This window comes from Oncorhynchus kisutch, linkage group LG2, assembly GCF_002021735.2.
Source record: "Oncorhynchus kisutch isolate 150728-3 linkage group LG2, Okis_V2, whole genome shotgun sequence".
Classification (NCBI taxonomy): domain Eukaryota; kingdom Metazoa; phylum Chordata; class Actinopteri; order Salmoniformes; family Salmonidae; genus Oncorhynchus; species Oncorhynchus kisutch.
The window spans coordinates 39,288,062-39,304,614 of NC_034175.2; the positions used below are offsets into that span (position 1 = coordinate 39,288,062).

The window sequence follows — 16,553 nt, forward strand, 5'->3', positions numbered from 1 at the left end:
AGGAATAGTCTGTTGTCTGCTACCCAGGAAGAACTGTTCGTAAACTTGAACCATTTCTTGAAGCAGGCTGTGTGCTTTTCAAGCTAATTAGAGAAGGAAAAACTACACAATGTCAATAACTATTTTGAATTCTACGCACAGGTAGGCATACGTCTGCAAACGTTGATTTAAATGTATGTTTAATCGACGAGGACGCCGTGCATGTAGCTAGAGTTTAACGTTAGCTGGCTAGCTTTATGTGGGTTTTTTTCAGAAGATACTGACAATACCGTTACGCTTGTTAACACTGAGCTGCACTGGGGTCTGAACGCAATCATGGTTACACTTAGACACCATGTAACGAGTATGTGTATAAACCCTGGATGACTGACAGGGGGCTTTGTATTGAAGCTACCACACAGCCATCTTGGTACTCCTCAATTGTAAAAAATATTTTTGGAAGCTATAGAAATGCATTTATTTTCTATTACATACTTTAAAAAAAGTATGTAAGCCTAACATAAAAACAAATATATATATATATATATATATATATATAACATTTGCACTCACTGTATATAGACTTTTTCTTAAAAAAATAAAATAAAAAATCTTCAAGTATCTATTTTTTTTAAGTACAAATGTTATGGCCCCACTGCAACAAAAAATACTTAAATACATGTAATTTTGTGCCTGAAACTTTTCATTGAAATGCAATAGATTTCCATTCATTGTAATGGAGGACTGGTTCTATTTGGGAGTGCCAATATGGTCAACTGGTGGCTTTAAAGCCCAATACATAGCATCCGGTTTAGATACCGGCGTGAGATGTAACCATGATTGCGTTCCGACCCCAGTGCAGCTCAGTGTAAACAAGCATAACAGTAGGTTCTTCCCCCAGGCCCACAAATCCACTGTCAGAATAGTTTGTCTAGCCTCCCGAGTGGCAAGAGTGACGCAGTGGTCTAAGGCAGTGCTAGCTGTGTCACTAGAGATTCTGGCTTCAGCCGGCCGCAACCGGGAGACCCATGGGGCGGCGCACAATTGGCCCAGCGTCGTCCGGGTTAGGGGAGGGTTTGGCCGACAGGGATGTCCTTGTCCCATCGCACACGAGCGACTCCTGTGACGGGCCAGGCACAGTGCAAGCTGACACGGGCGCCAGGTGTACAGTGTTTCCTCCAAAACCATTGGTGCGGCTGGCTTCCGGGTTAAGTGGGCATTGTGTCAAGAAGCACTGCGGTTGGGTTGTGTTTCGGAGGACGCACGGCTCTCGACCTTCGCCTCTCCTGAGTCTGTACGGGAGTTGCAGCGATGAGACAAGATTGTAATACCAATTGGGGAGAAAAAGGGGTACTTTAAAAAGTATAATAGTTTTTTCTGAGTAGACTTTGTGTTGCTGCCCAATGGTGCTTCAACTCTCCATGCATGATCCCCAGACCTGACTGCCCTTAACCAACACAAAAACATCCTATGGCGTTCTGCATTAGCATCAAACAGCCCCAGTGATATGCAGCTGTTCAGGGAAGCTAGAAACCATTATACACAGGCAGTTAGAAAAGCCAAGGCTAGCTTTTTCAAGCAGAAATTTGCTTCCTGCAACACTAACTCAAAAAAGGACACTGTAAAGTCCATGGAGAATAAGAACACCTCCTCCCAGCTGCCCACTGCACTGAAGATAGGAAACACTGTCACCACTGATAAATCCACCATAATTGAGAATTTCAATAAGCATTTTTCTACGGCTGGCCATGCTTTCCACCTGGCTACTCCTACCCCGGTCAACAGCACTGCACCCCCAACAGCAACTCGCCCAAGCCTTCCCCATTTCTCCTTCTCCCAAATCCGTTCAGCTGATGTTCTGAAAGAGCTGCAAAATCTGGACCCCTACAAATCAGCCGGGCTAGACAATCTGGACCCTTTCTTTCTAAAATTATCTGCCAAAATTGTTGCCACCCCTATTACTAGCCTGTTCAACCTCTCTTTCGTGTCGTCTGAGATTCCCAAAGATTGGAAAGCAGCTGCGGTCATCCCCCTCTTCAAAGGGGGGGACACTCTTGACCCAAACTGCTACAGACCTATATCTATCCTACCATGCCTTTCTAAGGTCTTTGAAAGCCAAGTCAACAAACAGATTACCGACCATTTTGAATCTCACCATACCTTCTCTGCTATGCAATCTGGTTTCAGAGCTGGTCAAATCAAATCAAATTTTATTTGTCACATACACATGGTTAGCAGATGTTAATGCGAGTGTAGCGAAATGCTTGTGCTTCTAGTTCCGACAATGCAGTAATAACGAACAAGTAATCTAACTAACAATTCCAAAAAACAACTGTCTTATACACAGTGTAAGGGGATAAAGAATATGTACATAAGGATATATGAATGAGTGATGGTACAGAGCAGCATAGGCAAGATACAGTAGATGATATCGAGTACAGTATATACATATGAGATGAGTATGTAAACAAAGTGGCATAGTTAAAGTGGCTAGTGATACATGTATTACATAAGGATGCAGTCGATGATATAGAGTACAGTATATACGTATGCATATGAGATGAATAATGTAGGGTAAGTAACATTATATAAGGTAGCATTGTTTAAAGTGGCTAGTGATATATTTACATCATTTCCCATCAATTCCCATTATTAAAGTGGCTGGAGTTGAGTCAGTGTCATTGACAGTGTGTTGGCAGCAGCCACTCAATGTTAGTGGTGGCTGTTTAACAGTCTGATGGCCTTGAGATAGAAGCTGTTTTTCAGTCTCTCGGTCCCAGCTTTGATGCACCTGTACTGACCTCGCCTTCTGGATGATAGCGGGGTGAACAGGCAGTGGCTCGGGTGGTTGATGTCCTTGATGATCTTTATGGCCTTCCTGTAGCATCGGGTGGTGTAGGTGTCCTGGTCATGGGTGCACCTCAGCCACGCTCAAGGTCCTAAACGATATCTTAACCGCCATCAATAAGAAACATTACTGTGCAGCCGTATTCATTGATCTGGCCAAGGCTTTCGACTCTGTCAATCACCACATCCTCATCGGCAGACTCGACAGCCTTGGTTTCTCAAATGATTGCCTCGCCTGGTTCACCAACTACTTCTCTGATAGAGTTCAGTGTGTCAAATCGGAGGGTCTGCTGTCCGGACCTCTGGCAGTCTCTATGGGGGTGCCACAGGGTTCAATTCTTGGACCGACTCTCTTCTCTGTATATATCAATGAGGTCGCTCTTGCTGCTGGTGATTCTCTGATCCACCTCTACGCAGACGACACCATTCTGTATACTTCTGGCCCTTCTTTGGACACTGTGTTAACAACCCTCCAGGCAAGCTTCAATGCCATACAGCTCTCCTTCCGTGGCCTCCAATTGCTCTTAAATACAAGTAAAACTAAATGCATGCTCTTCAACCGATCGCTACCTGCACCTACCCGCCTGTCCAACATCACTACTCTGGATGGCTCTGACTTAGAATACGTGGACAACTACAAATACTTAGGTGTCTGGTTAGACTGTAAACTCTCCTTCCAGACCCATATCAAACATCTCCAATCCAAAGTTAAATCTAGAATTGGCTTCCTATTTCGCAACAAAGCATCCTTCACTCATGCTGCCAAACTTACCCTAGTAAAACTGACCATCCTACCAATCCTCGACTTTGGCGATGTAATTTACAAAATAGCCTCCAATACCCTACTCAACAAATTGGATGCAGTCTATCACCGTGCAATCCATTTTGTCACCAAAGCCTCATATACTACCCACCATTGCGACCTGTACGCTCTCGTTGGCTGGCCCTCGCTTCATACTCGTCGCCAAACCCACTGGCTCCATGTCATCTACAAGACCCTGCTAGGTAAAGTCCCCCCTTATCTCAGCTCGCTGGTCACCATAGCATCTCCCACCTGTAGCACACGCTCCAGCAGGTATATCTCTCTAGTCACCCCCAAAACCAATTCTTTCTTTGGCCGCCTCTCCTTCCAGTTCTCTGCTGCCAATGACTGGAACGAACTACAAAAATCTCTGAAACTGGAAACACTTATCTCCCTCACTAGCTTTAAGCACCAACTGTCAGAGTAGCTCACAGATTACTGCATTACTACTGTATTACTAATACTACTGTATTATGGACTGTATGTTTGTTTTACTCCATGTGTAACTCTGTCGTTGTATCTGTCGAACTGCTTTGCTTTATCTTGGCCAGGTCGCAATTGTAAATGAGAACTTGTTCTCAACTTGCCTACCTGGTTAAATAAAGGTGAAATAAAAAAATAAAAATTACAGTAGCTAATATCTTGACATTGCATTCATCAACCTATTAAACCTTGTTCATGTTGGAGTGACTCAAATGACATTTTTTGCTTATCTGATTTGAATCTGGTATTTTTCCTGCTGTGTTAATAGCCAAAAAGCACATGGAATCATATTTCAAGCCACATTTCAAACCACCTTCATAGGTTTGAAATCCGATGCAAATCTGATTCCTGGCCATGCGAAAATCAGACTTTATTTTGCCCACAAGTGGTTTTTAGACTGTTATTTGGCATATCTTACTTGCTAGCTACTCTGACAGTTATGAAGAAAAAACATGTGGTAGCTAACTAGCTTAATTGTTTACAGACACATGAATGGGCTAAAAAGCTAAACTGATACCTAGCTAGCTAATTGACTGCTGTGGCTAGCCAAAAAATGACTTGTTTTGAAAGTTCAATAATCGTATCCTTTGAGGCGTTTAAAAGTGGCCTTACACTATGATTTTTAACATTCAAAGCAACTGGGAAACGTTCATGGCAGGCATTGTTGTCACCTTGGCTTGCTACATAACTTGTGAGTGATAGGAAGCATGAGCACCACCACCAATCAGCCTACACCACTGCACGCACACCCGTTGTTACTACGACAACTAGCGTAGACATGCCAGCAAATGGCTGCTGTCTGAACACACACGCACATCCTATTTGGTCAAAAGCAACTTGCTGTTTGGACCAATAATGTGTATCTGCTGACTGCGGTTACTACATGCCACACCTACTATGCTGCGCCCACACCATTGAGGCTGCTATCGCTCTCTGGCTCATACTCCAGCACAGTCGGTGGCGGAAATGCATCTACTTTGGATGCCAACCAGAGCTCGACATTAAGGCAAAAAATAAATCACAATATCAAACAATTACTCTGATCAGGCAGCTGTGCTGCCGCAGGGCAGTGTATGGTTGATATCCTGAGTAAATTGCCCATACTCCTATTTGCTATAACCTGTTTCAATAATTATTTTATATTTACACAAAGCAGGAGAACAAAGGCAGAGTCCCACCAAAGCAGCGCAAAATATCCGTCCAGAATTGTTTTGTTTTTTCTTCTCCCTCTCGAATGTTGGATGATCTGGGCCAATAGCCAAAGTCTATTTTTATAGCAGACACTCGGGTGTCTGATTTTTTGTAAAAGGCCAAATGTTCTATTTTCTCTCAATTTGAAATGAATGTGACTTGGCCTATTAAGAAACTCTTTCGGTTGAATTGCATGCTTGGATTTCGCCTGCCATGCTGTTTCATGATCAAACAATGAATGAATCAAACGGAGTCCTAGTTCTATCTCAAAGTTTTAAGTGCTTTTTTAAATAACTCCAACACATGGGAGGCCTAAGGTAATAACGAGAGACAAAAGAAGCAATAGCAAGATATAAACATCGAATGAGGGAAAAAAACAACAACCTTAAGACAGAAATTATGCATGCATGGCCAGAATATAAACCCTTCCTTGTTATTGCAAACCAAACGACCAAAAGCCAATCCTACTAACTGAAATATCATTAAAGCATTAAGAGAAATTAAAGTTATGAAGAAGAATTTCCAAACTATACTAACAGTGTTTAATGGCCTAAATTTGAAGCTTTTAAATGGGAATAATTAGTCGGAGTATATGCTATTCTCATTCACATATTTTGAATTACAAATATTTTAGGCCACAAGAAGGGAAATTGAGCAAACAATGCCAATATGGAAAAATCAAATGAGGAGTCAAAAGAACTTAGGCTACAGCTGAGGAATGCTTATGAAAGAAATGCATAGTTGGGCTAGGCCTATTTCCATATTATTTTAGCAATGTGCAACCTACCTACAACGCATATAGGCCTAATATGAGCGGAGGATGAGGGAAAAATGTGAACCAGTTTATAATTATCCAGTTCTGAGAACAGCAGAGTTGCTCTGCAACCCATGATGATTTACAACCCATCACAAGATGCACAGCCAGCGAGGCTCTTTTGACTATGTCACTGGCTCCATCTGCGTGCTTCTGAACACACGGGTAGCCAGATTGGCATAGCTGAGAAAAATAGGGGTGCTACAGCACCCTCTGAAAATTCTGATTTATTTTTATGCTTAATAAAACATTTTTTTTCTTTTTCTCACAAGTACTGCATTGGGGCTTTACTAGTCCTTTATTAGTGACCGATATTGTCGTCTGTAGTGTGAAAAAAAAGAAAAATAATCTGCCCCTTTATTTTGGATGGCTGCTAGGGGCGATAACATCGTCTATGGCTGGGTTGTCAAACTCATTCCATAGAGGGCCTAGTGTCTGCTGGGTTTTCTGTTTCCCTTTCAATTAAGACCTAGACAACCAGGTGAGGGGAGTTCCTTACTAATTAGTGACCTTAATGCATCAAGTACAAGGGAGGAGCGAAAACCGGTAAATACTCAGCCCTCTGTGGAACAAGTTTGACAAGTGGACTATGGGTCTGCAGAATTTGTTCTTAGCTGACTTTCCTAGTTAAATAAAATAAAAAATAAAAAGTTATTTTTAATCCCTACTATATATATACTTCACAAATTTTCAGTCGCCCTTTTGGCTGATGGTGTTACATACCTTTTTTTGTTGGGACAAGTGACTTCAGCATTTGGACAAGTAAAACATTTGGCTAAAAAAAGTTCATGTCAAGCCCTGCCAGCCACTGAAAACCCACCACCGAAGAAGAAAGAGGCTGGTAGCTAGATAGGCTAGGGGACACCGGTACATAGTGTGAAGGTTAGTGTGTGCTGGTGTCCTAGCTAGCAAACCAAACTGATTTGAGCATTAAGCCCTGCAGTGTGAACAAGGCTTTAGTCTTCCAATTGCAAATGGTGTTTCTCCAAAGAGACTGTACTTTCTAGCTAGTCCTTATGATAATGCAAGGTAGAATAAAAAAGCTTTTTAAATACATCAAGCCTTGTCTTCTGCCGGTTGTCCTCTAACATTGTGAGCCAATATAACAGTAGGGAGGTCGAATGAATTGGCTGCTGCACAGTCACTATGGGAGCTCTTTCTAGAGCACCTGGTTAAATTGTTTTTTAAATCTTAAACTACTGATGGGGGGTTGCAGGACTTAGAACTCTATAAAAAATGTATTTCTCAAATGGCACAAATAATTTGGGGTTGTCGCTCTATAAATGTTGCTGGCCACATACTAATACACGGATTAGACAGTCAAACTGTCATTAAAATAGCAGCCAACCGTTGTCACTGTTGATATTCTAAGGTGGGTCGTGATTCGTTTGAAAAAGTGGTTTGTTCCCTTTGGCAGACTCCCGAAATCAACATCCGCCATTCCAAAATATAGATAGCAGCCTTCAACAAATGTTTATCTAACCAACCTGTTAGATAAACCCAATGTATATGTAAGGGGCTTAATACAGTTGTATTCCAGCCACTAGGGGGTACTCTGGTGAAGCCCATGGGAAGTAAAGTAATATAGTTTATGTGAATTGGGAAGAGTAAGAATGAAAACTAAAGAAAGACTAAATGACTGTTACCTGTGCTGACATGATTAAAAGTGAAGTAAACCGTACTTTTCGCGTTGTAGTTTATATGATAAGCTCATTGGAAGGGTTACATATATATATATATATACATATATATATATATATATATATATATATATATATATATATATATATATATATATATATATATATATGTATATATGTATGTGTGTGTGTGTTATTCCACATTTCCATGTGACCTTTGTATAATGTACGTTTAAACAGAACAAACAACCAAAAAATGTTGCCCTCGTTCTATTGATTTCAATATGTAATGATATGAGTGATTAACACACAAGTGTTGCGTTAATCTTACCGCGTTGGCGACCCACCTCAATCAAAATGGTTGTCTTCTACAAGTTGTCCACTACCAGTGATATAAAATTCCCAGATTCCGTGTGGTTTTTGAGCTGTGCTAGTTTTAACAGAATGTCCATCCTGATTTTCCGCCTTCTCTCTCTATTGATTTCAATGTGAAATTTATATGAGTAATTGACAAAACAGCGCTGTGTTTCCCTTTCTGTTTTGGCGACCCCCGTATCAAAATCTTAACACTCTGAAATATAGCTGACTGTCTCCTGCCGGTTGTCCTCTAACCTGTGAGAAGAGAAAACATCTCCTGATTCCATGTTTTGTTTGTTGTTGTGTTAGTTTCAACAGCGTGTACAACCAGATTTCCACCTAATCAATTCGTGATTTATTGCCACTTGTCAAAACAATATGGCTTTTGGTGCTTGTACAGTTTTATAAGATGCTTTAAAAAAAATATATACAAGTAATGATGGCTGCATTCTATCTTCAACATACATTTCCAATGGTATTGTACTTAATCAGGTAAAAAACTGCTGAATGAGTCCAAAAAAACGTGTTGCAATTGATTTATTTTGACGATATACCAGAAATCACCAAATCAGGTTTGCCCAGCCTAATAAGAGGTCAGTATGTCCAAGTTTAGTGTTCATAGGGTTTAATCACGTTTAATCTCTGTCACCATTTTCACATCTTTCTTGTATTGTCTTTAGATTTAGGTCCCTCTGCAGATTGCAAAGAATTCGAGGGCAAATGGTAAGCACTTAAAATTCTTCTGTAAGACAGTTAGCTAGCTATATGTGTGGTAATACTCCCTCCACAGAAGTCAAGGGGAGAGAGATGGACACACACGTTAAGCTATAGCTACGGTAGGTAACAGCACCACTTTATTGTATAGAATAGAAATCCTCTTCCTTTGGGTCAGGAGTTTAAGTCAAACGTGTCATGCTCGTCCTACTGCTATACCTAAATGTGTTTGCTTGTGTTGCATTGCCTTTTTTCTGTGTGTGTGTGTGGTGGCAGATGACGAGCCAGGCAGGAGCTGAGATACTGGTGGAGAAAGTGGGGAATGCTGGGGTGATCACCCTGAACCGCCCCAAAGCCCTGAACGCCCTCAACATGAACATGATACGACTCATGTACCCCCAGCTCAAGGTGAGCGATAGTTGGTTAACACTGACTAGGCTACCTGTCACTCGGACAGGGGGCAAGGACAGGCAATCGTATCAGTCCTGCTGCAAACAACAGCAGCGATCTGTAGGAGTAGTTCATTAAACGTGGCAAATTGTTAAATGTGGCTTACTGTTAAGGCCTCTAGCCACAGAAGGTAAACGGGAGCGTTTAAGGTTGCATTCAGCAAATTCAAATGTTTCAAAACCTGTTTTTAACCCTTTACACTCGTGGGAATTGGCCTATATGGATAAAGGATACATTGAAGAGTTTCTTTCAGAAGAAATATGAAAAGCATATGCATAAGCATGGTAGCAATTGAAAGGGAACAGTTTGGAGATGATGCGAAAATGATTAGGCCAACGGTGAGTACACAACAGTTCACAAGACTGAATCCAAACATTACACTGTTGATTTTATGTACATATTACATTTACTGTACATTTCGCTGCGTTTGTCGATAACGAAATCTGAAAACACTCTGGATACATTCAGTAACACGATAAGACTATTCCTGACAAATGTGGGGTAGGTGCAATGGTATTTATTATAATCCTCAATGTTTCATCTTTGAAAATAAATAGTCACCCGAATTTACGGCATTTTCCTCACTTAGGAAACAAAACATTTGCAAAAGATGCACAATTTACCGGAAGGGATGGGGGCTCACGTTCAGATCGGCTGTCAGTCAAAACCCGGAGCTCTGACGTCATGTATAGCATGTTACTGTACCGCCGCTACGTTCCAAATGAATTTAGGTTGTTTTTCATTACCCAAATCTGCCAATTCTAACCCGTATGAGAGTAAAGGGCTAATGGCAATGGAAAGTGGAACTTGGAAATGCTTCAATGTCTAAACACAAATACATAGCTTGAATGCGATCCGGGTTACATGGGCATTGCAATGGGCAATGTAACACCTCGTAATGTACCACGTGTTAACTTGGCTAGCAGTCAGAATTGACTTGATCCACATAATGTACTCAAGCTATTTTGAATCTGCTGCACGTTCCATTGTAGAAATGGGAGACGGACAACGAGACTGATATTGTTATTGTCAAAGGAGCCGGTGGGAAAGCCTTCTGTGCTGGTGGAGACATCAGAGGTAAATTACTGACTGTCGAGAGTACACACGCACACGCATACTCGCACAGTATCTTGATATGTACTGAATATGTCGTCATCTTCCTTTTCAAAAGTGTCTTATCTCTGTGCTTTACTGAGTGCATTTTGTAATCACATTTCTTCCTAGCTGTGACTGAAGCAGGGAAGATAGGAGATGCTCTTGCTAAGAACTTCTTCCGTGAAGAATACATCCTGAACAATACTATTGGTACGTGTCCCAATCTCGCCTCTTCCATGATTCTGGTAGAGGGGAAACATTTTAGAACAAACAATATCCCTGTGTATTACAAAACGTTTGGTTTTCATTATGAATCTACAAAGCCAGACCATTCTCTGATGAGACCAGTTATGTTTAGTATTTTGGGAGCACCAGTTTCTCTCCTTTTGGCTATCTGTTCTGTTTTGACTTATATTTTATTTAATCTTTTAAGGAACATATCAGAAGCCATATGTGGCCCTTATTGATGGGATAACAATGGGAGGGGTGAGTATCTTTAAAAACAAAACAATTTTGGTTACAATTTTGGGCCCAGATCACCAAGCATACAGATAGATGACATTGCATGTTATTGCTGCTGTTTTCACCACAAGATGGCGACATGAGAGGGCACGATTAACATGATTTCCTTGGATCAGAGGGGCAGGGATGTTGTGTGGTCCTGGTGGTCATTCTGTCACAGCAGCTTGTCTCTGTAATCTCTGTAATAAAAACATAGGGGTAGGAGGGGAGGGCCTCTCAACCCAAACGCGGTTTGGCAAAACCCAACAAAATGGCAAATAGGTAACCGGTTGGTTCCCACACTAGAATGGGCATTTGAATATGCTGTCATTTCGTGAATATCGTGTCCCTTTTTGTATGCAGAAATAAAGTGAGAATGCTAAGCCTTTGAGCCATCGCCAGTGACCCAGTTTCTGGTTTATTTGAAATGACAATGTACCACACACAAGGACAGATTTTTCCTTTGGTGGAAAACACTTGTACTGTGTGTGCATTAAACTACCGTTAGACATATGTCTCTCTATTATGCGTGGGAATAATTTTGAACCGATTTTCAAAATGATATCACTTTGAGCTGGTTTTCTGTTGTTTTTACAGTATTTTATTTCCCCCCCAAAATAATAGATATTATTTGTATGCATTTTCTTTGCTCAGGAAACTTGGGAGGCCAAATGAAGTCACCCATGGGTGCCAGTTGCTCTAGAGTATAATTTGTCCCTATAAATTTACATCACCCTTGTGTGTTTGCAAACATTGCTGCACCAGGGCGACGTGAGCCATATTGGTTGGAGAACATGGGGGAGTTCTCATAGACCGGAAACAAAAAAGCCTCTCTTTACATGTAGCCTAAGAGTGCATTTTCACACTACTTTGGGATTATAATTGAATTTTAAGGCCCGTATGAATGTTGACCTTAATATAAGCTTTGTCTCATCATCGCAAATGAACTGCATTATACTTGCACTTCAACCAGTAAAATGGCTCTTTGGCTAGCTTTGCTACAGCCTAGGTCAATGAGCGTTAGCATTCTAGCTAACAATTGCTGCATTCAAAATAGGTATTTTGCAATGATATCAACCAAACATAATCTTAGCGACTGTTCAAGCAATAATCGTAAGTGTATGAGAAGTAATACCTACTTAAATCTAGGCTATGTTGAATATGCACATATAGCGATGAGGGTCTTTCAAAAAAATTGAGAGCATCAGTGCCTGAGGTCAGTGTGTCTGTACTGAAAAAGGGCCAATGGCTGAAGATTAATCTTTCATTGTGAGTGGTAATACACCGACCACCCTGCAGGTGTCAGTCATATGCTTTACATCCTGTAGTCCTGACCAGCTCCTTTTATTGTGAATTGATACCTAGCTGGGCTCTCATTGGTTAGGATGAGAAGTGGTGTAGGTCAGAGCATGTTGCTGCCACTTGTTTTTTTTCTTTCATCCTCCTGTTAGACTCGCTTGGAATGGGAATGAATACCTTGTTGTCCTGCAGTTTGCTAGTGGAGGAGAGGCACTAGCTAGAATTACACAGATGGTAATCATACCCTGAGCTGATGCCTAAGGCAGTCAATACAGCCATGAAAGCATACCATTATCGCTCTTTCTGATATTAGAGTACAAGCCACCCCTTCTTTTTATATGAGTAGATCGCTTTTGAATATAGGACTATAGAATGTCTCACTTATACGTACCTTGTTGTAACAACACATTTCGATCCACACAGATCCTTGTAAAGTCATGTCTGTAATTCTACAGTAGTAGTGCATTATTTTGCCCAGCCTGTCACTAGAAGTGATGTATGATGGATGAGACACTGTGACAATAGTCCCACCCAGCTGTCAGACTGCCTCCTCTTCCTCCCTGGTCCCTGCCCATCCTCTGTGTCCTGCATGTTTCACGGCTGCCCACCAAGGTCTCTGAGCACAGACGAGATGCGTGTGTCTATCGGGTTCAATGGTGTCGTGTGTTTGTTCTCGGTATCCCTCTGGCAGGGTGGAGTCACAGAAAGCTGTGAGAAATCTCTCTCTCTCACACACACACACACACACAGATATGTCAATGTTCTTGTGGAATATGAAAGGGTTGGACTCAGGCAGGCTACATTCAGATAACTCTCCTTGTGTAGGGTCAGACTTAAAACAAATCAAATCAAACAATTTATTACATGCGCCGAATACAACATGTTTAGACCTTACCGTGAAATGCTTACTTACCAACAGTGCAGTTCAAGAAAGAGTTTAGAAAATATTTACCAAATACGCTAAAGTAAAAAATTATAAAAAGTAACATAATAAAATGACAATATCGAGGCTATATACAGGGGGTACCGGTACCAAGTCAATGTCGTGGGTAAGGTTAGTCAAGGTCATTTGTACATGTAGGTAGTGTTGAAGTGACTATGCATAGATAAACAGCGAGTAGCAGCAGTGTAAAAAAAACATATGGAGGGGGGTGGTCAATGTAAATAATCCGGTGGCCATTTTGATTAATTGTTCAGCAGTCTTATGGCTTAGGGGTAGAAGCTGTTGAGGAGCCTTTTGGTCCTAGACTTGGCGGTACCGCTTGCCGTGCGGTAGCAGAGAGAACAGTCCATGACTTACTCACCAGTAAGGGGCGCTCCTTGGATTCTTCTGTGGATTGAGAAGTCCTCTAAAGTATGTTTTGCCCTCAACATCTTTATCACTATTGTTTATACTTTAGTGCTTCACTTTTGTTCACTGCATATTTCCATGGGGGTGAAGGTATGGATGTCTAGCGATAGACGACTGGGAAAAGGCATACATTCAGTGGTTGGATGGTGGAAAGCAGTAGTTTCAATGGAAGTTTTTAGCCCTGTCCGATCAGAACCATCTGTCCTGAATGAGGGCTTGATTTATTGCCCTTTCAGATTTTTAAGGGTGTTCCCACATCCCGGTCTAACGCAGCAAACAAGGACTACCTGTTGGCCTAATCACACACACAACAGAGCCACCGGGCTAGGCTATACTGACACAATTTATTAGCACTCTTAATCGGTGACACTCCATCCACACACCTCACACCTCTTTTCACTAAACATTGCCTGCCTATCACAAAACACACTTTCGAATTGTGTTTTCACAATTTCACCCGATCCCTGCATTTGGAAGACAGTATCGGTCTTACATTGTAGAGCGATTCCTCACTTTTCCACAATCCATTGAATGGTCCTTTTGGAGGAAGGATTGTTGACATACATTTGTATCTGAAAGCATAATTGAAAAATAATTAATAAAAGTTAGTATATTTGTGACATTTTGGCCTTACCCAGGCCTCCTTTAAGACTCCATAATGTTTAGTCTGTAAGTGCTACGAAGTAGAAATTGGTGTCGTATTGAAGCTTTACTGCTTGCTCTTCAATATGAGTGGTTTCTTTCCCTTTGTTTTATGTTAATTGTTGAATATAGAAAAATATAAACATGAATATTGGGAAAACAAACTGTTTTGACAAATGATTCTATATATTATTGAACATAATATACTTTACGGGCGTATCAAAGTTCTAGAGTGCTAGTTTTAAAGTTATGGCCCATTGTATACATAAAAATTGGAATAGTAGGCAGCTCTCCTTTTTTACTTGAATCATTGCACATTCTGCAAATCACCAGCAGAGGGTGACCGTTTTTTTAATACATTTTCACATTCACTCTGTTGGCAATGCTTACAAATTGGATCATAACTGTAAAAGTAGCAGAAATCCCACTCTAGAACTTTGATATGCCCGTACAGTATTTTATGTTCAACAATATATTGAAACATTAGCCAAATCCAAAATGTAATTTTTTTCAATATTTATTTAAAAATAAAAATGTTTTCAAGTGAATGGAATCAAAACACTCCTCATATTACAGAGCAAGCGGAAAAGCTTCATGTGACACCAATGTCTGCTTTGTAGCACTAACAGATGAAACATTATGGCACTGCATCTCAGTGCTATAAGCGTCACTACAGACCCTGGTTTGATTCCAGGCTGTGTCACAACCGGCCATGATTGGGAGTCCCATAGGGCGGCGCACAATTGGCCCAACATCAAATCAAATGTTATTTGTCACATACACATGGTTAGCAGATGTTAATGCGAGTGTAGCGAAATGCTTGTGCTTCTAGTTCCGACAATGCAGTAATAACCAACGAGTAATCTAACCTAACAATTCCACAACTACTACCTTATACACACAAGTGTAAAGGGATAAAGAATATGTACATAAAGATATATGAATGAGTGATGGTACAGAACGGCATAGGCAAGATGCAGTAGATGGTATCGAGTACAGTATATACATATGAGATGAGTAATGTAGGGTATGTAAACATTATATTAAATGGCATTGTTTAAAGTGGTGAGTGATAAAAAAAAATTGCATCAATTTCCATCCATTTCCATTATTAAAGTGAGCTGGAGTTGAGTCAGTATGTTGGCAGCAGCCACTCAATGCCTAGTGGTGGCTGTTTAACAGTCTGATGGCCTTGAGATAGAAGCTGTTTTTCAGTCTCTTGGTCCCAGCTTTGATGCACCTGTTTTGACCTCGCCTTCTGGATGATAGTGGGATGAACAGGCAGTGGCTCGGGTGGTTGCTGGCCTTGATGATCTTTATGGCCTTCCTGTGACATCGGGTGGTGTAGGTGTCCTAGAGGGCAGGTAGTTTGCCCCCGGTGATGCGTTGTGCATACCCTTAACATGATGCAGCAACCAATATGCTTGAAAATATGCAGAGTGGTACTAAATATACAGAGTGGTACTCAACATCGTCCTGGTTTAGGGTTTGGCTGGGGTAGGCTGTCATTGTAAATAATAATTTGTTCTTAACTGACTTGCCTGGTTAAATAAAAAGATAAAAAATATGTAACTTTTTGACCAAATTGACATATAAATGGATTTATAGATTTCTCATCTGTTCTATGTGCGCTATTTCTATGCTTCCGGTTCTTATGTTTCGTTTTTGCGTCTTTTAATTTGTTTTGTGCACCAGCTGAAAATACATGTTTTTGAAAATATTTCTCACAGTGGTTTAGATGGTACAATGATTCTCTACACTATACTTGCTTGTTTTGTCACATAAACTGGAATTAGGCAAACTATTAGAATTTTTGCAACCGGGAAATGACAGAGTGATTTCTGCATATTACACCTTTTAAAGAAGGCCTGGGTAACACTGAATTCACAGCTTGAATTTAAAATGGGTTAAATTGAGATGTTTTGTCACTGGCCTACACACAATACCCCATACTGTGAGTGGAATTATGTTTTTAGAATAGTTTACAAATCAATAAAAAATGCAAAGCTGAAATGTCTTGAGTCAATAAGTATTCAACCCCTTTGTTATAGCAAGCCTAAATAAGTTCAGGAGTAAAAATGTGCAAGTTGCACTCTGTGTGCAATAATAGTGTTTAACATGATTTTTGAGTCACTACCTCCTCTCTGTACCCCACACAAACAATTATATGAAAGGTCCCTCAGTTGAGCAGTGAATTTCAAGCATGGATTCAACCACAAAGACCAGGGAGGTTTTCCAATGCCTCGCAAAGAAGGAAACCTACTGGTAGACGAAAAAAAGCAGACATTAAGATCCCATTGAGCATGGTGAAGTTATTAAGTACACTTTGGGTGGTGATCAATACACCCAGTCACTAATAATTTACAGGGGTCCTTCCTAACTCAGTTG

General features: G+C 40.8%; 1 protein-coding gene across 3 annotated transcripts in view; it reads left to right on the top strand.

Moving 5' to 3' along the window:
- Positions 1 to 16,553, top strand: part of LOC109865669 (3-hydroxyisobutyryl-CoA hydrolase, mitochondrial) — a 54,983-nt gene continuing 38,430 nt past the window's right edge. Inside the window, exons 1-6 of one of the 3 annotated variants that reach the window (XM_020454037.2) lie at positions 1 to 141; positions 8,794 to 8,836; positions 9,104 to 9,235; positions 10,270 to 10,354; positions 10,502 to 10,582; positions 10,806 to 10,858. In XM_020454037.2, the coding sequence (XP_020309626.1) occupies positions 110 to 141; positions 8,794 to 8,836; positions 9,104 to 9,235; positions 10,270 to 10,354; positions 10,502 to 10,582; positions 10,806 to 10,858 (426 nt within the window). In that variant the 5' untranslated portion in view covers positions 1 to 109. Of the gene's footprint in view, positions 142 to 8,793; positions 8,837 to 8,867; positions 8,950 to 9,103; positions 9,236 to 10,269; positions 10,355 to 10,501; positions 10,583 to 10,805; positions 10,859 to 16,553 lie in introns of those variants that run through there. The other 2 variants (XM_031794030.1, XM_031794034.1) reach the window with 2 other exon arrangements.